The sequence below is a fragment of the Gobio gobio genome (assembly GCF_949357685.1).
Source record: "Gobio gobio genome assembly, chromosome: 1".
NCBI lineage: Eukaryota > Metazoa > Chordata > Actinopteri > Cypriniformes > Gobionidae > Gobio > Gobio gobio.
Window position 1 is genome coordinate 24,841,978 of NC_137097.1, and position 23,614 is coordinate 24,865,591.

Sequence of the window (23,614 nt, forward strand, 5' to 3'; positions counted from 1 at the left end):
AACTCATCTTTTAGACATTTGACTGACAGGGCTGAAACTTCAGCGTGAGAAATCGGGGGTGTGGCGTGTGAGCGTGTGAAACCAATCAAATGCGTGTGTCTCACGGCCAATGCGTGAGAGTTGGCAGCCCTGCAACCAGGATAAGAATTTATTGGTTTTCCTTTGCTTATCACTATGCATTTTGTGCAGTCTGCTTTAACAAATCATCGAACATACACAAGGCTCTTTTAAAGTGCATTGCCTTTCACTCTGTGTTCTATTGAGTGAGATAAGTATGTGTTGGCTAATGATTCAATCATGCAATGTGAGCATTATTTTTGCAAATAAAGTATTCAATATTACATACAAAAGCCAGCAGCTGCATTTTCAGCAGAATTATATCAGGACTATTTCATAACTATGGGAGCAGCAACAATTATGACCATGTGTTGGATACTTTCGTCAGCTTATATCTAAATGCTGTCTAGTAAGAATTTTTTTTTTTTTTTTTTCTCCAGCTTATCCGAGTGTGCCGGTTCAAGTTCTAACATTACAAGCTATTTTCTCAACGAAAGCAACCCCGCTTGATGAGCCTGTAATTATATCATTTGGCAAATGTTTCACTGGGTTCTGTGTCTCGGGCTCTGGGATATTTATTAGTTAAAATCACTCACTGCTCAAGTTCATGTTTTGCTTTAAAACAAGATTTGTCAGGAGCTAATTAAATGGGGAATACGGCAGGCAAAACAGAATCATATCACAAGGATTTGTGCAGTGCGAAATACAGCGAGAGCAATTTGCCCCCACACGGTTCACCTCTCATTCATTGAGGTTGTAAACTTGAACTTGCGATTTTGTCGCATGGTTCATAAACTGTCTAATTTGGAGTTTGCATCGCTGCATTATTTTCATGGACTCTCTGAAGTTATACTTAAAACTTTGTGACTGACTCAAGAACAATTTCAGAGAAATCTGCACTCCACAAGTTAAGTATTTCAAGCATATGTCTCAGCTGGCAATTTTCACTCTCACTCATCTGTGTCTTCATGAAGCTAAGTTAGTTTTAAAACCCTGTTAAAAATTATCAGGTAATTGGCAACGTAATTGACAATGGTATCTGCATTGCTTAAGCTAGTCGTTTTCAGTAAATGCTTGGCTTATGGATATTGTTCTTAGTGATGGCCAAATGAAGCGTTTCGAAGCATTATTGCTTTCTGATACAATTGTGTCGAAAATGGTTCATTACTCAAAGCTTCATTCAGATAGAAATTGCAGCACCATCTCCTGGTGAAGTAAATGTAATGCAAAAAAAGCTGACAACCATAAAATGCAAGTAGGCTTATACGTTAACGCCCCGTTTATTACGTGTTTACCGAGGCGATCAAAGCTGAAACGGTGTTAGTGCTGTGAAACTCATTTAGGTGAATTTTACAGATACTGATTAATTTCATGTGTTCACCTTGATAATAAAACATTAAGCATGATGTGTGTGTGGGTAATTATTTCTTTAGACAAGGACAGAAGATCAGACCAGCTTAAAAAAAGTTGGAAACATCACAGAAATTCTAATGGTTTTTATTAAAATACCAATAGGAACCATTGGTTTTACCATTTAAACCACTACAGAATTATTTTTGGTAGTGTGTTTGGGACATATTCCATTAGGATTTAATGCCCCCACCAATAGAACCCAACATATATCAGTAGAGACCACTATAATTCCCATTACAACCAATAAAATTCCCATAAACCATTAAATCCAATAGAACTTCTGTAATGGTTTCTATGGGTTTTTTTGCAGGGCAGTATCATGTGTGAAAGCTTTGTCCTTGTATAATGTAGCAGAGGGTTTATGAAGTTTCTGTCTTTTATGCATTTTTTTATGTAACAATTTTCATATGTTCTCTAATTAATAATAATAAAAATAAATAAAAGAAAAAAATATGGCAGAGGGTGACACTGAAATAAACTCAATCCACTCTCCTCAACAATAACGCCAATCCAAACAGACTACTACAACCCACGGTGTTGCCATGGTTTGGCTTCACTTTTATAAGAAATTCAGCCGCCAGGTTTCAAACCTGTCAACACTGGATTGGGCTGTCAAAGCAGTCAGGGGGTTCACTAATTAATATTATATTATAAATTACTTCTATCAATTAGCTGGTTACATTCATCATGCTAGCTTCACGTAGATCGATTGGATCTTTACAATTAAATTCAGTTCGATTGCCTTCTCTCGAAACACTCTTTTGGATCCTCCGTGGCTCTTCGATTTAGAAGGAAGAGCCTGGGAGGATTGCCGGTTATGGTCTATTGGGGGGATTTATGCTACTCTCCAGTCTATAAAATAGGATGATTACCCCTAGAAGCTGCTGCTATTCCCTGTTTTGGATTTCGTGGAGCTCCCCATGATAATGAAGGGGAATTTAGAACGGAGCCATATCGCCTATTTATTTACTCGTATCAATAACTAGCTACATCCTCGTGCTAGATGAAATTGCTTTGTATCCTCTGCTGTCTCTTCAATTAGCTGGAAGAGCCAGGGAGGATTGCCTGGTATGGTCTGGGGGGGGAATAGTTTCAGCTCCCCTAGTCCTAATGTGAGCGTCCACTAATGCTGCTGCTGTCCCCTGACTCAATGCTATTTCATGGTGCTCATGAAAGGGCAGGAGACTCATCTGAACAAAACCATATTGCACTAATTCGTAATTCATTCATAGGACGTCTAAGAATTTTAATTGTCTAATTCCATCCTCTTGTTTTATTCTCAAGAGGATTGCCAGGTGTGGTTTGTTTGGGGGGGAATAGTTAAGCTCCCCTAGTCCTAATTCATGTGAGCGTCCACTAATGCTGCTTCTGTCCCCTGACTCTCTGCTATTTCATGGTGCTCATGAAAGGTCAGGAGACTCATCTGAACAAAACCATATTGCACTAATTCGTAATTCATTCATAAGACGTCTAAGAATTTTAATTGTCTAATTCCATTCTCTTGTTTTATTCTCAAAAGGATTGCCAGGTGTGGTTTGTTTGGGGGGAATAGTTAAGCTCTCCCAGTCCTAAACTGTGTGAGCGTTCCCTAATGCTGCTGCTGTCCTCTGACTCTCTGCTATTTCATGGTGCTCATGAAAGGTCAGAGGACTCCCTGAACAGAGCCATACCGCAAAAAACAAATTTAATTCAGAATTCATCAACTGATTGCAATTCAATACAAATTTCTAAATAATTTTTATTGTCATGTCTGTTCTTGACTTAATGGACCTGACAGAATTACAACTACGGGCGGCAGTGGCTCAGTGGTTCATGTAGGTTGTCTACAAACCGGAAGGTTGGTTGTTCAATCCCCGGTTCCACCTGGCCAAGTGTCGAGGTGTCCATGAGCGACACCTAACCCCAGCTGCTCCAGACGAGCTGGATGGTGCCTTGCATGGCTGACACCACCGTCGGTGTATGAATGGGTGAATGTGAGGCAATATGTAAAGCGCTTTGGATGGCCATAGGTCTATTAAATGAAGTCCATTTACCATTTACCATCAATTATATTAATGACACTGTAAATTGTCTTGACCCTGAGAAGTTTCCAAACAGCGCCACCTAGTGGAGATTCTTTCAAATGCTTATAACTTTGGGTGTGGTTGACTTATTTTCATGGGAGTAACTTTTGTTGTATGGTTTGTGCAGCGTGGCAATTTATCGCTTAAAAAACATAAGCTGATATCTTCGAAACCGCTAGTCCCATTGAGACGAAACCAGCGTCTGAAGTTCAGAAACATAGGTCGATAGCCATGTGCTAATGCCCAAATGTCAAAATATTAATAATAAGGGGTAGTAAAACCCAATCAAACTCTGTTTTTTCATATACATGTCTATAACTCCAAAAAGAAAGTAGCTTTTTTCACCAAAATTGACACACACGTATGGGCTCACTCTGAGGACACATAAAAAAATGGTAGGATTGTGCCTCTTGGTGGTGCTATAATAGAACAATGTAGAAAGGAAGACTTGTGCGCATATCCAATTAAACTTTTAAACCTGACGAAGACCATTTTGGGTCGAAATGTTGTATGTTTTAATAAATCTTTGGGAGCAGCATGAACAGTGCTGAGTTTTGTTTACTTTGCTATAATAGTGCAAAACATGAAATTCCCATAGACTACAATGCATTTTTCTGCCATTTTGCCTAAAATCATCTTAAAATGCCTTTAATTGCTCATTGTTGCAGTTGATCTAACCCTCCCAGCCATGTTGGCATGTCTTATTGGCTTCTTTGCGCTTGGCCCCGTTAATGGCTGCTCGCAGCTGTAAGGGTCTCCCGTTAGCCCAAAAAAACTGAATCTAACGGCTTGGTCGAAGGAATTGTGCATGTAAGCCTTTTCAGCATTTTTGTTAAATTCACTTAATTTATTGATATCTAGTTTTAAATCGGACTCCATGAATAATTTGATCTGACTCCAATTTTGTGTGACTCCATTAAGTGTGTTACGTTTAGAGTTTATCAGCTGATCTTAAGTTAAGATGTGATTTAATTAAGATGGTTGATTTTTCTTATTATCTCTTATTTTCAAATATTCGTTCATCAAGGGACCCGATATCACACAGACTAAGCATCCGAATTTCGCCAGCTCACGACAAACTCATAATTTCTGATATTAGTCAGAGGATTGCAGAGTGAATATTTTACCTTTAAGTAGTTGCACCAGCTCACTCAACAAAAAGTGTAATTTAAGATTGATAAGATATGATATGATTTCGGAGTAATACAAGATAAATCAAGATTAACATTTATTTTGGCCAGACAGAAAAAGAAAATACTCAAATAAGAATCCACGGTGGGGTTGAGGGCTGGTGTTGGCACATGAAATGATTCTCTCTGGTACGAGTTAACACATGAACCATAAGGTTTTTCTGTCTGAAACTCATTTCACACTGATGACATAAAACCGTTCACTCACAAGTGAAACCTCATGTGCTGCTTAAAGGTGTCTTTATATCTGAAACGGTCTCCACAGAGATCACATGTGAACGGCTTCTCTCCAGTGTGAATTCTCATGTGCCTCTTAAGGTTTCCGTTATGACTGAAACTCTTTCCACACTGTTGGCAGGTGTAAGGCTTCTCTTCCGTGTGAACTCTTATGTGGTCTTCAAAGTGTTGTTTTTGATTGAAACTCATTCCACACTGAGGGCAGGTGTAAGGCTTCTCTCCAGTGTGAGTTTGTATGTGCCTGTTAAAGTTTCCTTTAAAATTGAAACTCATTCCACACTGTTGGCATGTGTAAGGCTTCTCTGCCGTGTGAACTCTCATGTGAACTTTAAGGTTTTCATGTTGTTGAAAACTCATTCCACACTGTTGGCATGTGTAAGGTTTCTCTCCTGTGTGAACTCTTATGTGGTCTTTAAAGTGTCGTTTTTGATTGTAACTCTTTCCACACTGAGGGCATGTGTAAGGCTTCTCTCCAGTATGAGTTTGTATGTGCCTGTTAAAGTTTCCTTTAAAATTAAAACTCATTCCACACTGTTGGCATGTGTAAGGCTTCTCTCCCGGGTGAACTCTCATGTGAACTGTAAGGTTTTCATGTTGTTGAAAACTCATTCCACACTGTTGGCATGTGTAAAGCTTCTCTCCAGAGTGAACTCTTATGTGGTCTTCAAAGTGTTGTTTACGATTGAAACTCTGTCCACCCTGAAAGCAGGTGAAATAAGTTTCTGTCAAGTTTCTGTCATCTTGATTCTCAAATTGATCTTTGTCTTTCATTTCATCCAGATCTTGATTCTCCTCTTCCAGCGCCAACAGGTCTAAGGAGAAAAAAAGACAAAATTCAACCTGCAGGATGTTTTGATAATGTTTAATTTCATACGATTTAAAGATAAATTAAATTAATGTTTTATGCCTTCTTTCCATTTGCCAGATTGCCAGAATTTTTTTTTATAAACAACAAAATTTCTGATAAAAATACACACAATTTCTCAATAGAAAATATGTACTGAAATGGATTCTTAAAATCACTGATAAATCATTGATTATTAATTTAATTAAACTATTAAAATGTTAAATTGTTTAAAGATTTAAACGATTTAGACGTGTTATGTACTTTTTAGTTACATTTGATATAACCATTAAAATGGGAGTTCAAAAAAATGGGAAAAACCAGGGTATTTGATGGGGCGGCATCTGTGCTGTCGTCTCCGCTGGTTTCAAAACAGGTCTCCTTTATATTGTCATTTTCTGCTCTTTGCAACATCACAACGTCTCTGCAGTAACTTTCAGCACGTGTCCTAAAACAACCTTTGACATTTACATTTACATTGTCACTTACACCGCATGCTGCATGTTTAGTATAGGCTTCTTCGCTGGCGAACAGAGCTTCACATGTGATAAATGTAAGGAGATAGTTAGGCTGACGGAGAAGATTTCAGGATTAGAAACACGCATCCATACTTTATCTGAGAGTAGTGAGGATGTAACAGCTTTATACACTGATTTGGATGCGAATAGCTTTGTGAACTCTGTACATTCTTCAGTTCCGGCTGCAGGGCCCCCGCAGCAGGGAAACTGGGTGACAGTGAGACGGCATAGTCGCGGATCTAAAAAACGCTTTTCCGTTACGGTTAGAACATCAAACAGGTTTTCCCCTCTCAGTGAAGCACCCACTGAGTATCCTGTTGAAAGTGCCCTAGTCATTGGTGATTCTATTACACGGAATGTGAAAATAGAGACACAAGCCACCATAGTCACAAGTTTACCGGGAGCCAGAGCGCCTAACATCAAAGCAAATTTAAAAGTGCTGGCTAAAGCTAATTGTAAATTCTCTAAGATTATTATTCACGTCAGCACTAATGATGTTCGACTTCGCCAGTCGGAGATCACCAAAATTAACATTAAAGAGGTGTGTGAACTCGCTAGTACGATGTCAGAGGCTGTTTATTGTTCTGGACCGCTCCCTGTTAAAAGGAGTGATGAGATGGTTAGCAGACTATCATCACTCAATGGCTAGTTGTCTAAGTGGTGTCCGCAAAATAACATAGGGTGCATAGACAATTGGAAAAGTTTTTGGGGCAGACCTGACCTGTTGAAGAAGGATGGCATCCATCCCTCCTGGGGAGGTTCCGCTCTTCTCTCTAGTAATTTGGCACATAGTCTTAGAGCTAAACCTTGACTCACTAGGGCCCAGGTCAGGAAGCAGACAAACTGGCTAAACCGACCGTCTACTAGCTGTCTCACGTCACCGGAGTCAGATAAATCCCAGCACATAGAGACTCTTTCACCTAGATATTATCACATAGAGATTGTGTCTGTTCCCCGATTTAGTAAATACAAAAAACAATCAAAACCATTCAACAGTAAAAATGTAATCGATGTCTAACAAATAAACAACAGATATAATACAGATGAACAATTGATAAAGCTTGGGTTGCTGAATATTCAATCCCTTTCCCCAAAAGCGCTTATTGTTAATGATATCATTTAGGGCTGTCACTTTTCGTTCGAAAATCGATTGCACAATCGATCGGACCAACCAACACAAGTTTCAAAAACGAAAATAGGGAATTGATTTTAACCAAATATGTACACTATTATTTTTGAACGAATTAAACAAATAAAAAAAGTTATTGGCAGGTATTATTAATATGTTGAAATGTGTTTTTAAAACTTGCATGAGGTCAACCCGAAATGCCCTTTGTGACTAGGGCTGCACGATTCTTGCTAAAATGTGAATCACGATTTTTCTCCATGGGAATTGAGATCACGATTCTCTTACACGATTCTCATTTTTTCTTATACTTTAAAAAAAATTAATCAATTTTAAATAAAAGTAATTAGTTACAATTAAATTAAAATGTAGAAACATCAAATGTAGACAGACTAGATGTAAATATATGCTTATTACAGTTTATTTCTATTTTTATGATTATTTAATATCTTGCCTTGTGGAGAGAGGGTTTTTGTTGTCTTATTTCGTTGTTTCATTTTGTTTTTGCGTTTTTGCAAAAAATGAAAACTATAAATAAAAAAAATGTTATAAGAAAACGCTTAACGTGGCTTAATGTACTAAGACAGTGTTACAGACATCCCAACCTGAAAAAAATAATTTCAGGGAGGTATGTGTAGCCTTGGCAACTAGCCGACCTGAAAAATATGCACATGAAATGAAACTTGTTTAACTCAAACATAACATGTCAGTAACAAACTGTACAGCGTGCAAGATTGTCATTATGTTTATACTTTATACTTTCGTTTTTTGGGGCACTCTCCCTCTGCCATGGCGCTCCAGTTTCTAGATACACTGAACTGATTAATTCGGTTCGGGAGAAGAGATAAAAGCCCGCCCACACTGACAATTGATTGGTTGACTTACCGAAACAAGCCAATCAGGATGCTCTCCGTCTTACATGCGCTTCATTAGGTGCACACCAGCACACACACGGAAGTTCTCTCGCTCTCTCTCCCTCTCTGCCGTGCGCGCGTGCACAGTTTGCGGTTAATTTTTACCTCTTACCGCTACAAATCTGACTCCGTTTAGGATTGCTCTGCCGTCTTGTTACACGTCAGTAACAGCGAAACATGGCCAATGAGGGAGAGGAGAGAAGTGGAGATTTATGATTGATTGGTTAGCGTTTTGTTATTGTGTGAGTGTGACAAGCTCTGGTGTGACCAATAACGCGTGAACGCAGCATGATCTGAGGGAAATACACGGAAGTGAATCGCCAACATTAAGAAATGAGATCGCTTTTTATGTTTGAATCGAGATCGTGATTTTTTTTCGATTAATTGTGCAGCCCTATTTGTGACATGCTGGAACAAATATAGGTCTATCTGAAATAAATGGCTATAGGGCTGCCCCAACTAAAGCTTTTTTCCTAATAGGGTAGTTGTTCATTTAAGCCGTTGTTCACGTGGAGCCAGCGCCTCCATGTCATCGCATGCCATATTTTCTTATTATTTATTAAATCAATGCAATATTAGTCGATAAAACAATTGATTAAAATTAAGAAACAATTTATATAAAACGAAAATCACTTTGAAGAAATGCTTTGAGTGGTCAAAATAATTTCTGACCCCCATATTTCCCATCTTATGTGTCCTGTTCAATTGTAGCTAATACTCAAGGTATCCTAAATTAAATTTAAAAATAACATTATTATATTTAATATTTTTAATTAATTAAATATATTTATATTTAACATATAAAACTAAATATGTGTTTTAATGCTACAACAAGTAGGCTACAGTACAGATAAAGTTCCTGTCAGCGCGGCATTTTGAGCGGACGGCGTTTTACCGGTGAGCGGTTCATGAGTGGATGAGTGAAAGAGTGAATGACGTCGAAAGCGACCTCTTACAGGAGATGTTGATTTATGAAAAGGAACCACCTTTGCCAGCTGACAGCGACCCGCTTTTGTGGTGGAAGATTGGCAGTTCGAAATACCCCCACCATGCGCAGCTGGCAATGAAGTACCTGAGTGTCCCTGGAACATCAGTGCGGTCGGAGCGCGTCTTCTCAACAGCTGGGCATATAGTGAATAAGAAACGCTCTGCTCTGGACCCCGAAAATGTTGATAGACTTGTTTTCCTGTCCAATAATTTGTAATAGAGCTTTATTTGCACGTTTCACCAGTAACGCCCGCATAGCCTAAGTGTCGGTTACGTTAAATTAAAAAAAACACATGGTCTGTTCGCAAGCTAAGTTCATTCAAAGTTTCATTTTGAACGGTTGAATAATTACGTTAAATTATTATCCACACAAACTTCACATTCAGTGTAGGCTAGTAAATTAAGCTTTATTTTCAACCTCTTTTCATGGGCTACAATTTTTTTGTTGTTGTTGTGGAATTTATAATCATAAACACAGCCATGTTAAAGCCTGTAGCTAATGTTTTTCTTTGACGTTATGGCAGTCCACTCTGCTTAATGTTTTTTTTTCCCAGAATGTTGCACTCCTGTTTGTCATTGTGCACAAAATAAATCATCAGAAATATTGCTGACTTGTGCGTTGTAGCAATTATGGGCGCAGACAGACGTTCGGTTCGGTTCGAGCTGGTTCACGGCCTGTTCGCAGTTCAGAGATGAGATAAGTCCTAGCAGTTTGACCAGAGTTGAGTTCTGAACGGAGAGCTCCCAGGAGACGATCGTGGCAGACCAAGATCAGAGAGAATGGGTTAAACAACGATTTCATTCAGGCCATCTGCCCTTCTTTCACTTTCCTTTCTTTTACTTAAAGATTATTTTCTTTCCGTTAAGTCTCGGGTTCTGTTAAGTTCCGCCGCAAAAGTTTCTCAACAACGAGTCTCCAAAAGCGCGCTTCAACTTCAAACAATGCCCACAAGACTTTCATCCAGCCGCCAACACGCCACGTGATTGGCTTCCCAAGACGATCCAAGACACGACCAGACCAGAATCAAAGACCCGGGAAAACCCCTTGTCCAGCCAGGAAAAAGGGAACCCCCTTGTCAGACGACACACGAGACACAAACGCAAGTAATGCCTCTTGATTCCGAGCTGAACTGGTGCATTAGATCAAATTTAATAACCCTGCCTAAGAAACGATAGGAGGTTAAATTACTGATCAATGGTTTCTTTAGATCATGTTTCATAAATGCATATATTGCTTAGGATTTCATAATTTCTCTCTCTTAGAACTTATTCTTTCCTCATTTTCTTCCTTTCTGCAACGTGTGAATGTGCGAGTGCGTGTGTTTATGTTAGATATTAGTTTGATGTGTTTGAATACAAACGGAACTTTATTGATTACTCTAAGATAACTGTTCTTGTGGTTATGTGCTTTCAAATTTAATGTCTTGAACTGCCGATCTAAGTTAACTGGCTGTTAAATAGTGTTTCACTATTGTTCGGATATTAATATCCGCTGCAGAGTTTATATTTACGGCCCTTTCAAATGAACGCTGGAAGAGTCATTTGCTCGGCTGTAAAATAGACTCTCAAAATTCCCTATGAATTCATTAATTCATTCATTTGAGCTAAATATACATGTTTCCCTTTAACAGAGCCCCCTTTAAGTTCTTACATATCGGCGGACGAATAAGTTAAGGTGTAAACATTAATTCTGAATTATTTATAAATTATAGTGTCATTCGAGTCTCTTTCATTTTAATTCAATTCCCCGTTGAGTTATTATTTTATCTGACTCATAGTCGCTACAGCGTCTCAAGCGCCCTCTTTACTTTCATCCTAATGCCTGTTAGTTGTCAGTGGATTGGCGTAGGCTATATTTAGCGTTGGAAATGAAAACGTCATTTAAAATCGATTTTAGAATCAATTCAATGAACACTTGTGTCTCAAAAATCGAACAGGATTTTTTTACTAAAGCGACAGCCCTAATATCATTACAGATAATAATCTAGATGTGCTGTGTTTGACAGAAACCTGGCTAAAACCTGACGACTACATTACTTTAAATGAGTCCACCCCCCAAGATTATTGTTATAAACATGAGCCGTGTCTGAAAGGTAAAGGGAGAGGGGTTGCTGTAATTTATAATAATATCGTCCACAATAATAAAAGCCCACACTGTCACTGTATGATAACATATGGCAGAATAAAATTCTGTTGCATTATTTTCCTGTTTAACACTGTAAAGCTGCTTTGAAACAATCTGCATTGTTAAAAGCGCTATATAAATATGGTTGACTTGACTTGACATGCCGTAAGAAAGTCACATAAACCAGTCAGAGCAGTCCGGCTGAAACAGATTTCCTGAAATGTGATTTGACAGGACTGATAGTCTGAAGAGTTAGAGTTCTTCAACTCTATAATCCGCAAAATGTATCCCCAAACCAGGTACTGGTTACCAAAGCAGCCAAAACACATCAGAAAGATAAGACCTAAAGGACATTTTAGTGAGTTGCACTCTCACTTCAATTCGAAACAGACAAATACACTTGAGAAATGGATAAACGTATCCCAGTTTCCAATATCTAGATCTGGGGTCCTCAAACTCAGTCCTGGAGGGCCGCTGTCCTGCAGAGTTTAACCCCAATTAAACACACATGAACCAGCTAATCAGGGTCTTACTTAGGACTCGTAATGGTGCGTTCAAGTCCTCCTGGGATGTTCGTATTTACGAGGTGAGAAGTCGTGTTTACGATATCATGTGCGTTCAAGTTTCTTTGGTCAGAGCAAGAAGGCGATGTACCTTCTTTTAATGAATTTCACGAAAATACAGGTTTGTTTACACTGCTTATAGAAAATGAAGAACAAAAAAATGCCCATTGGGTGAGTTAATCTTTTATGTTTTTAATATATGAAGCCACTGTAAACGGTATTTTATATATTAGGCCAATTGTTATATTACAATACTAGCTTAATTTGTTGTAAATGACAAAGTAGGGGTGCACCGATCCGATATTAGGATCGGATATCGGCCGCGATACTGACAAAATAGCTGGATCGGGGATCGGAGAAATTAACAGATCCACAAGCCGATCCAGGTGTTTTTTTCCGTCGCAGCAGAACCTACGTCATTCGTCAGCTTCACGTGTGTCGCATGCTAGAAGGGAGCGAGCCAGAGAGTCGGCTGTGTGGAGGAGATATTTCACGCTTGCCACGCCAACTAGTTCGTCGCTGTTTCGAGGGTATTACTGCAAAGTCAGGGTCTTTCCTGCATTGACATTTTTTTGACGGCCAAAGCCTAATTTGATGAGTTATTGTGATTTACGAGTGATGTAGAACAGATGCTGCGCTTGTGACTGAGTGACAGAGAGACCGATCTGAGAGCTCCTCCCCTGCGCGCGCTCTCTGGGTCTTCAAAATAATCAGTGTTCGCTCTCATATTTCACATATTAATCCAAATCAAAAGCTCGGAAGACCGAAACCATGTTGCACGTGACACATTCGGACAATTTTGTCCTTGAATTATCACTGGGTGTGAATTGCGCTCAAAAAACATTGACTCTTCTCTGACCAGCTGACATAAAGCATACTTTCAATAAGCGGGAGACAAATTATATCCAGTTATGAAGTGTTTTCTGTGTGTTGACATCTTTCGCGATGTTCTAACAGACGGGATTCGCACACAACGCGTCTGCTAATGTCCGATTCGCCACCTAATGACTCCTTTGAACCGAATCATTTTAACGACTGGCCAGAACAACTGATCTGTCCAACACTGAACTCATGAACTCAGTTTATTAATTTACTCAGAACGCAACTGAAATGAGAACACAAGTGTGCTTACCCATTTTAGCAAGAAATGGGTAGTAAGAATTGTTTTTAATTATCAACAGTATTTCATCTTATTTCTGTTGACAATGTGTAGTAAAATAAATAGGCCTAGCCTACAATCATTTAATCTGGAGTGAGGTGAAACCAGAACAAAGTTGTTATTAGCTAGCTGAAAATTTTTATTAAATTGCATATGGTAGAAAATTAGACTATTTGTTAATTTGTAATGCTACTTTTTAATATTGATATGATTATATACCAAAACAATTATCTGTAGTGTAAAAAATGTTTGGTAACTGTCAGATTACTATTGTATGTTTGACCAATACACTGTTTTTTGTTTCCACTGCTACATTTTATTTATTTAAAGAAGTTAGATTACATTCTATTTTAGATTTGAATGCACAATTGTTTTTTAAATAAATAAGAATTCAACACCTTACATACATCTGTTATTTTTGTCTTAGTTATGTTTAGTTAGTAAAGTCTGGTGCCTTTAGTCTCTTCAAGGAAGGTATAAGGTGGAAGATATACAGTTTATTATTAATTCAACAATATATCGGATCGGTATCGGGTATCGACAGATACACAAAGCCCAGGCATCGGTATCGGTATCGGGACTGAAAAAGTCGGATCGGTGCACCCCTAATTACAATCACCTGTTGACATCACCTGTTTCAAATCACATCATTATTTAACCATTTTACCTCATTACTAGCCCTAAATTGCTCCTGTCACAACTTTTTTTGAAATGTGTTGCAGGTCTGAATAACAGGAAAGGATGCATATTTACAAATGACATGAAGTTGACCAGACAAAACATGAAATATTTTGTGTTCATATTGTCTGCAATGAAATACAAGTCAAAGTAAATTTAGAAATCACTTCTTTTTTTCTTCTTCTTTTTTTTTGCGTTTTCCATACTGTCCCAACTTTTTCTGATTTGGGGTTGTAAATAAAAACATGTCTATGCCACAAAATTAGCCTGGAATTAAAGAGAAGCTATGAGTTTGAAGGGGTGGTAAAAGTACTCAAAAGTTATACTTAAGTAAAAGTATATATACTGTATAAATAAAAAATGACTCCGGTAAAAGTAGAAAGTCCTCCATTCAAACATCACTTGAGTAAAAGTACAAAAGTATCCGATTTAAAACGTACTCAAGTACCGAAAGTAAAAAGTAAATATTCAAATTAACTGTAAATATCATTAATATGTTCTTGTACAGATCGGGGCTTAAAGAAAATCCCTAACTTCCCACTGGTATTTACGACTTCGTGGTGGCGTTCATGTGCTTTCAACTCGTAAATACGATCTTTACGACATGACTTGAACGCACCATAAGACACTGATTAAAACCACTTTTTAAAAAAAAATCTATAAGTTGTACATCACAAAACTAGACATATATGGTATTATTTGAAAGATTACAAACTCAGCTTTCCTATAGATAATAGACGTATGATAATAATGACCCCCCTTAAGAAAATCATATGAATAATATATTTCATATTTATAAATCACAAACCAAAATGTCATATATCAAAAGAAAGCTCTCACCCTCAAGAATATCACTGTGCAGTTTAAAAAGAATCACAAAAATGGAAAAAAGCCTTTGAACAAGCAAACACACAAGTCATATTCCTGTTCGGACCACTACCTCGTTGTGGAGCTACTAGCGCTGTATTAGCTCATTCCTTAGGTTGTTTTCTTGTTATTTTCACGCGTCTGTGAGCAAGCATGGCCAAACGACATTGTAATATGTCACCGATGTCCAGATCAAAACATGTGATGCAGACAAATACTCTTATCCTTAGTTTTGATCATCTTTGTTAGCCACGTTTTTTGACGACGTCATCAAGTGTTGCATTGTAGATCACTTTATTTTGAGGGCGTTATAAAAAATATATATTTTTCCTGTTTACTGCCAACTAGTGGAATCAACAGAAACTTTCTGAAGGGACAAAGACCAAACAGATTACAAATGACAGATTTTCAAATAATAAATAAATAAATAAAAATATGACTTTTTATATATGTTTTTCATAAAATTGTGGTTAAATATAATATATGCAATATTCCACCACTGTGTTAAAATGTAGAGTGTTTTTGAGAACATTTTTATCAATTTATTCTAATGTATGTGGGTAGGGCATAGCCTGGCTCTGCCCTCCTACGTACTTCCGCTCAATTTTCATTTTCCTTCAGTTCTCCGTCTGGGATTGTGGTATATTCTTTGGTTTTCTCTGATTAAATTTTAACCGGTCCAAGCAGTGAACAGAGGGAGTGGCTGAGAACGATGACGTTGATATCGTGCGCTAGTTTGAGTTGTAGTTCAGTAATGGCGGCGGAGAAAGATGCGAGCGAAGCCATTCATTCTATTGTGGTACCGCTGCCGAATATCCAGAAGTTAAAGCCGGAGCAAGAACAATCTTTGCTGAGTTTTGTTGGTGGCCATGATGTTGTGGCCGTCCTCCCCACAGGGTTCGGGAAAAGTTCGATTTTCCAGCTCGCTCTGTTAGTGCTGATGGAGTTGGCTGAAGCCCTATTCGGATGGTAATTGTTTCTCGAGGGGTCGTAAAGCATTGTCATCATTTACAGGGGCTAGTCTGTGATTCTATTGCCATCCGAATCCAGAATGTCAGTGTTTTTCTCCCACCACCCAAATAAAAATCCCTGGCCGAATTACCTGCTGTTTTTTTGCCAAATACCAAGGTCATCTGGTAATTTAATTGCTATTTATATACATTTTTGACCCCTGCAGAGCACGGTACGGTTGCGATTCGCTGTAATTTGGATGCATTTTAAAGATAGTTTTTAGTGTTTTTATTACTGAAATGCTGGCAAGTATTTACAAGAGCAATAGATTTCATCACCGCTCAAAAAAGAAAAGTACGTACACATGTGAAATGGGCCGTTATTACGGTAGCAATTTTATGTTAAAATAACCAAGCAGCATTTTGTTTACTTCATGTGAATAAGAGCTGTATTCATTTATTTCTGCTCATTTCCATGTGGAATAAAACAACATCTTTTATTTGAGATAAAATACACAGAACTATAATGTGTGTCTTTATATAACTTCCTATTAAAACAGATTTAAATAATTAATTAGGATATTATTTTTAGGGATGCACCGATATGAACATTTTGGCCGATACCGATAACCGATAATTCTTAATATTTGAAAGCCGATAACCGATATATTGGCCGATAAATCTAAATACAAATTTTAATAAACTCTGAGAGCCTGATTACAAAAACAAAAGGCTCACCATTAAAAGCCATGTCCCAAACACTTCAACATAAATCAAACCTATACAGTCCCGTAGCCTATTTGAACCAGTGTGAGATTCCTTACCTTTTCAAATTAATTGTACACTCCTATGGCCAAATTTTTTTTTTAACACTTTACAATAAGGTTTAATTTTTGTTAGTATTAGTTAACCAACAATGAATGAACAATACTTCAACAGGATTTATTAATTTTAGTTCATGTTAATGTCAACATATTCAGACCCAAAGTTGTGTCTTTTAACATTAGGTATGAACTGTGAATGGACTGTTACAAAACACAAACATTTTATTACTAAAAGAAACAAAGGTTATTGCTCTCTGTTTGTTCATGATAGTTAATGCGTTAATAAAATGAGACCTTATTTGTAAAATGTTACCAAAAATTATATTGTCTAAAAAATAAAAATAATATACCTAAATAATGCAAACAAGTAATTGAACAGCATTACTTAGGCTGCATAATAAAGAATCAGAATGCAAGTGCATGAAATAACCTCCGCACAGACGATAAAGAAATGGTTTTAATCAAACCATATTGTTGATGGAAATGATACGAGAACAATAAAAGTGCTAATTATAAAAAATAATGCTTCTGTGTTTTTGAAAAAAATATATGTTTAATATTACAGTAATAGTAAACATCTGTAATATTAGTCTAGTTTATTAGGAATAATGTTGCTGTTTGAGAGCGCGCTGAAGCTGGAGAGAATGAACGAACAACCATAAACTGAAGCTTAGAAGTTTAATTAACAACTAAACGCATCATATATGAGAACAATCAGATATTTATACAAAATAAATATAATATTACAACTTATATTAGCACAAAATCACGCATAGGTGAAGGGTTATAACTCCTGTGGATACTCTTCCCCTGTTTGAGAGCGTGCTGAAACTTAAGATGATCACCGGTACAGTGAAGCACTGCGGGTTATTGACTTAACCAAACACATCCTATATGACTTTAATCAGATGTTTATACTACAAAAACGTAATATTACGACTTACATATGCTTAAAATGACGCGAATGCACAAGCGAACTTGACTGTGCTGGTCAGAATGCGTTGTTGAGCTTCCCACAACAGCGCGCTGAAAAACAACTAAACCCAGAGAATTCACTACGTTTTATAACAGAAATATTCTCATTGCAGTGTTATGTATAGGACAGTCCCAGTAGTTATTAATGCTGTGCATTTCTGTTTGAAATGCGCGCGCCGGTACAATGAAGTGCTTTACTGCATCGTTAATTAACTCAACCAAACGCATCCTATATGGGATTATATACACAAAATAATAAATATAATATTACAACTTACAATGGCACAAAAGGCTGTGAATGCACAAGCAAACTTGACTGTGCTCATCATGAAGGTGTAACTCCGTGGGCGCGCGCTGAAGCTAAAGACAATGAAGTGCTTTACTGCATCGTTTATTAACTCAACCAAACGCATCCTATATGATATTACACACAGAATAATAATAAATATAATATTACAACTTACAATGTTACAAAAGGCTGTGAATCTATCGGCTTGACTATATCGGTCAAATTTTCTTATTGGACCGATAACGATAAAATCAAAAATAATCATTTATCGGCCGATAACGATATGTTGCCGATATATCGTGCATCCCTAATTATTTTCATATTAAATTAAATATGTAACAGTGTAACAAAAAGAACTTACATTTTTCATTTTGCCCTCTTTATTCCCGATTCATGAACGGTTTGTTAGTAGTTTGTTAGTTTGTTTGTATTAGTCTTCACATGAGTGCTTTGTAAACACGGGGGCGGGATTTCTGCCTACATCTAGCGTGACCGTTCCAACGTGATTACGTCATCCTTAGCGCCTCGCAGCGCAAGATGAGCTATTTAGGTTAAAAAGTATATTCATTAAAAAAATTTTGGGGGGAAATGACCGATCGTTTCGCTAGACAAGACCCTATTCCTCGTCTGGGATCACGCAGAGCCTCAGAAGCTCTTCGAAGTGCTTTGAACCTGCGTTGATTTGGACCTTCAGCATTTTGGTTGCAATTGAAAAGCATTATATGATGGAAAATACTGGAACATTTTCTTCAAAATAGTTAATTTATTTTTGACTGAAGAAAGAAAGACATGAACATCTTGGATGAGATGGGGTGAGTAAATTATCAGGAAATGTTCATTTTGGGGTGAACTAATCCTTTAATCATCTTCCATTTACAAACGAATATACTTAACAAATATACGAATACAAATGATTGTGACTTACCCAATGCAAATGACACAGTTCAGGGTAGGGCTGCAGCTATCGATTCTTTTTGTAATCGATTAATCTAGCACTTAATCGATCGATTAATCTAGTAATCGGATAAAAACTAATTTTAACAACCAAAACAAATAATGTACAGGGTTTATCCTACATTGAACATTTTTTGGCGGCCGCCAAAACAAATTTTTGTCCCGCCAAAGCCTTATTTGATGAGTTATTGTGATTTATGATTGATGTAGTAGATGACTGCTGCGCTTGCGTTAACTGAGTGACAGAGTGAACGATCAGAGAGCTCATCCCTCGCTCGCACGCTCTCTGTCTTCAAAATAAGCATTCTTAGCTTTCTAATATTTCACATATTACGTTAATCAAAATCAAAAGGTCGGAAGACCGAATCCATGTTGCACGTGGTGCTATCAGACGATGTTTTCCTTTAATTACCGCTGGGTGTGAAATGCGCTCAAAAAACATTGACTGATTCTCTGACCAGCTGACATAAAGCATACTTTCAATAAACGGGAAACAAATCCTATCCGGTTATGAAGTGTTTTCTGTGTGTTGACAAATCTTTTGCAATGTTCAAACAGAGGGGATTCGCACACAAAGCGTCTGCTAATGTCCGATTCACTACCTATTTGACTCCTTTGAACCGAATCATTTTAACAACTGGTTAGAACAACTGATCTGTCCAACACTGAACTCATGAATCAGTTTAATCATTTACTCTGAACATCTCTGAAATGAGAACACAAGTGTGCTTACCCAATTTAGTAAGAGTGGGTGTAAGAGTTAGTTTTAATTATCCACAGTCTTTCAGTTTATTTATGTTCACAATGTGTAGTAAAATAAATAGCCTATAAATCACTTAGTTTAGACTGGAGTGAGGTGAAACCAGACCAAAGTTATTAGCTAGCTGATAATTTTATGAAATTGTATATGGCAGAAAATTAGGCTATTTGTTCATTTTTTTCATACTACTTTTTAATATTGATATGATTATATACCAAAACAATTATCAGTAAATAGTGTAAAAATGAGGAACAAAAACAAGCATCAAGGTATCCCACATGAAAAAATACTATAGTATATTATAGTAAAATTACTATAGTGTTTTTGAACCATACTATAGTAAAGATACTACAGTAAATTGTAGTATATTGTAGTATATTATAGTATTTACTACACTTTGTTTACTGTAGTATATTTACTATAGTACGGTTCAAAAACACTATAGTATTTACTAGAGTAATTTTACTATAATATACTCTAGTATTTTTTCATGTGGGATCAAAATAAGATAAGCAAAAGTTACAAACTTTCTTTGAATTTATTTAAAATGTATTGTCAGTATTGCGATTGCAGATCACGTGGGTAGGGTACTTTTTTACTGTGCGTGCGTGTGTATGGATGACCATGTCTGTCAGCCACCACCGAAGACCATTTTTGACCCAGGAAAAACCCTGATGTATAACGAAAATGAAGAGGAAAAGCAATTTAATTTATGAACATGCTCAACAGGTTTCATGCTGTAATCTAGCCCTGACATCAAAGCAAATATCTGTGTTATGTAGATTTCTACACCTGCAGCATTTACCATTAGGCTACTAACAAATAATATATAATTTCTGGGGTGAGCCTATTTGCTATGGTAACCTAGCAACCTGTGTGTGTGTGTGTGTGTGTGTGTGTGTGTGTGTGTGTGTGTGTGTGTGTGTGTGTGTGTGTGTGTGTGTGTGTGTGTGTGTGTGTGTGTGTGTGTGTGTGTGTGTGTGTGTGCACGCACACATGCCGTGCGTGAGGAAGAGTGACGCCCCAGTCAGACCAGTTGCTTCATTGCGGCAGAAATACATACATTCATTTTCAATAGAACGCTGCATTTGGCTTGCATCACTTGCATTGCGGTGCATTTTAGGTGAAGCATCCGTTCGAAAAATCGCGTCACAACATCACGTCCCGGTGTATACAGTGAATGCTGAAATTATTGTTGCGTGGCTACATAAAAGTGTAAGCATATGTGATGCATTGCCGCGATTGGTCTGACTGGCGTGTGAGAGAGACGAGAGTGTGTGTGTGTGTGTGTGTGTGTGTGTGTGTGTGTGTGTGTGTGTTTGTGTGTGTGTGTGTGTGTGTGTGTGTGAAGCGGGGGTTCTTTTTTTTAGGCTATACTCTCTTGCAATTGAACGTGAATACCGTACTACTTAAAAACATCAAAGCTAAACATCATATCTAGTCAAACCGCATCACGACATCGCTACAAATACAGTGTGGGACTAAAATCAGCGAACATCAATGTATAGGCTTGAACAATGGTCCGTGTGAATCAGATCCCTGCACGTATAGTGCGCATCATAGGAATTTAACGAGGCCTCGAGGAATTTTTGTAATCGAGTAACTCGATGAATCGTTTCAGCCCTAGTTCAGGGATTGAATTAGTCAATAAATCACAAGGATGGATAAAGTTAAAGGAACACGCCGACTTTTGGTGACTTTAGCTTATTCACCGTATCCCTCATAGTTAGATAAGTCCATACACACCATTCTCATCTCTGTGCATCCCATAACTCTGTCGGACGCACCCACCGCTAGCCTAGCTTAGCACAAAGACTGGAGGTATATGGCTCCAGCTAGCCTACTGCTCAATAAGTGACAAAATAACGCCAAAAATTTTCTATTTACATGTTGTGATGTGTATAGTCACAGCGTGTACAAATGAGACACAGCCAGGGTTTAGCTCAAACCATAATTCAACGCACCTGATCCAGCTCATCAAAGTCTTCAGGGTAACTAGGAACTTACAGGCGTGTTAAAGCAGGTTTGAGTTTGACAGGAGCTGAGTTTGAGACCACTGCTATCTTCATTCTCACTAAACTAAACCAGTGTTAGCGGGAAGTCAAATGGCTAGTTCAGACTGCCCAATTCTAGCCCCGATTTTGACTTGCTGACAAATGCCCCAAATCATAGGCAAATCTCGTGCACGTGAGTGACAATCACGCAGTGTGAATTATCAAAGACGCGATCAGAGAGAAGCAGACGCCCGCAAGAAATTTGTCATGCTAAATATCTGGACCTGTTTACGATTCAAACTCCTGCTGTGTGAAATGTGTTCTGACATCAGCGATTAATTAATACAGCCAATAAGAGAGTGAGATACAGGGCAGCTGGAGGTTCAGAGAGGAGTTATAGACCAGAATATCTGTATTTTAATAGATATATTTACAATTCTACAATTCAAACAGAGAATGAAACTAACCTGTTTGTTCTTCAGTTTCTTCATGTTTCACTCTCAATGTTTCTTCAATCTTCACGTCTTCACTCTCTTCTTTAATAACCACCATCTTTATGTCTTCACTCTCCTCTTTAATAAACTCCATCTTTATGTCTTCACTCTCCTCTTTAATAAACTCCATCTTTATGTAGATGTGGATCTCAGTCACTTCTCCAGGAGTTTGTCTGTGCGTTTGAAAACTCTGTCCTGTTTAAGAGGAGAATAATTAACTGAAACAAATCCACACTAAATCTCTGAGTGTCTCAATCAGCTCTAGTTCAGTTAATGGACTTAAATTACCTGATGAGACAAAAACACTCCAAACTAACACAACACATTAATAAAAGAATGCAAATTATACAGACCCTTAATATATTAACGTTAGTCAGTTTAGCTATTTAATGATTTGTATAAATCGAGATGGAAATAGAAATCAATCGGTTCAATTGACTCGGAGAGTCTAAAGCTCCGGTTCTCTCGCCAGTCGCCAGAGACTGAACTCATGTTTGAACTGATTCACCATAAAGAGCGAAATGAGCCGCTGCTTCTGTTATTCATGAGTTTATTCTGTTACTTTACTCACACAACGCTGATAAATGTTAGATAAAGCAATGCAATGTTACATTTAATAATAAATCATTCATTCTGCCTCACTTTAAACGCTTAAAACACAAACCTCTCTTCAGCAGAATCACAACAGATGCAGGAACGCGGCGCGGCCTTATGACGTCACACGCGATACCAAAATAAAAGTCCCGTTCACTGAGAAATGTACATAGAAAAGATATATTAATACAACTTATACAAGAAAATATGACAAAATTCAGAGTTGAATGTATTATTGAAATGCATTTAAAAACACAATGGTAAGTTAATAGTACAGTTCACATTGAGAGATTAAAAAAATATTAAATTACTCTAAATCAAGACACAGTACCCGACTTAAATTTTAGCTGTTTGTATATATAAAATATAGAAAACATTCATTATAAATTAAATAAATGAGGAAATACCATAACTTCACAAGCAAATAGCAGGGTTTCTGTGGGTCCTTAGGCCATAAAAGTCATTAAAAGTATAACAAACTTAAATGCTTTATTAGGCCTTGAATTTCTGTAAAAACCGAGGCGCTGTGGTCTGGATATATGCAGATATCTGTAGTCTGAGGGAGTAGAGAGACAGAGCAGTTTAGATTCAACACTCAAACTAAAGCTTTTTTTCTGAAGGCTTATGTCTACTTTATCATGTTTATCATCATTTATTAGTTTATGGCTTTAAACTGGGAAAAGTGACTCAAATAAATGGGGAAATTGATCCAAATAATGTCAATAACTGTTGAAAGATTATGAGGATTTCATGAAAATAAATCTGATTCAAGGGCAATCATCTTTTTAGACATTTTACACCTATTTTCAAGTTTTTAGTCTTAGATGAACTTTATATGTCCACATTTTAATATCAGAAAAAGCATTTCTATGCATTTCAATACTGACACATATCCCAGATAGCATGAAATCATTGAAACAATGTTGAGTCAGTGTTGATGTGTCAATGCCAATTACAGTGAATTAACGTTACAAAGTGATGTTGCTTTAGCATCTCTTGCACCCTCAGTTAATGTTGAAGCAATACTGAGATTTTAACC

The 23,614-nt window shown here is 37.4% G+C and overlaps 1 protein-coding gene across 1 annotated transcript in view; it reads right to left on the reverse strand.

Moving 5' to 3' along the window:
* Positions 1 to 3,645: 3,645 nt before the first annotated feature.
* The window catches only part of LOC307135661 (uncharacterized protein), a gene marked incomplete at its 5' end in the record, with an annotated part of 33,863 nt that continues 13,894 nt past the window's right edge, over positions 3,646 to 23,614 (reverse strand). Inside the window, 3 exons of the mRNA XM_079832234.1 lie at positions 3,646 to 5,772; positions 21,955 to 22,176; positions 22,646 to 22,731. Of these exons, the coding sequence (XP_079688360.1) occupies positions 4,928 to 5,772; positions 21,955 to 22,176; positions 22,646 to 22,731 (1,153 nt within the window). The 3' untranslated portion in view covers positions 3,646 to 4,927. The remainder of the gene's footprint in view (positions 5,773 to 21,954; positions 22,177 to 22,645; positions 22,732 to 23,614) is intronic.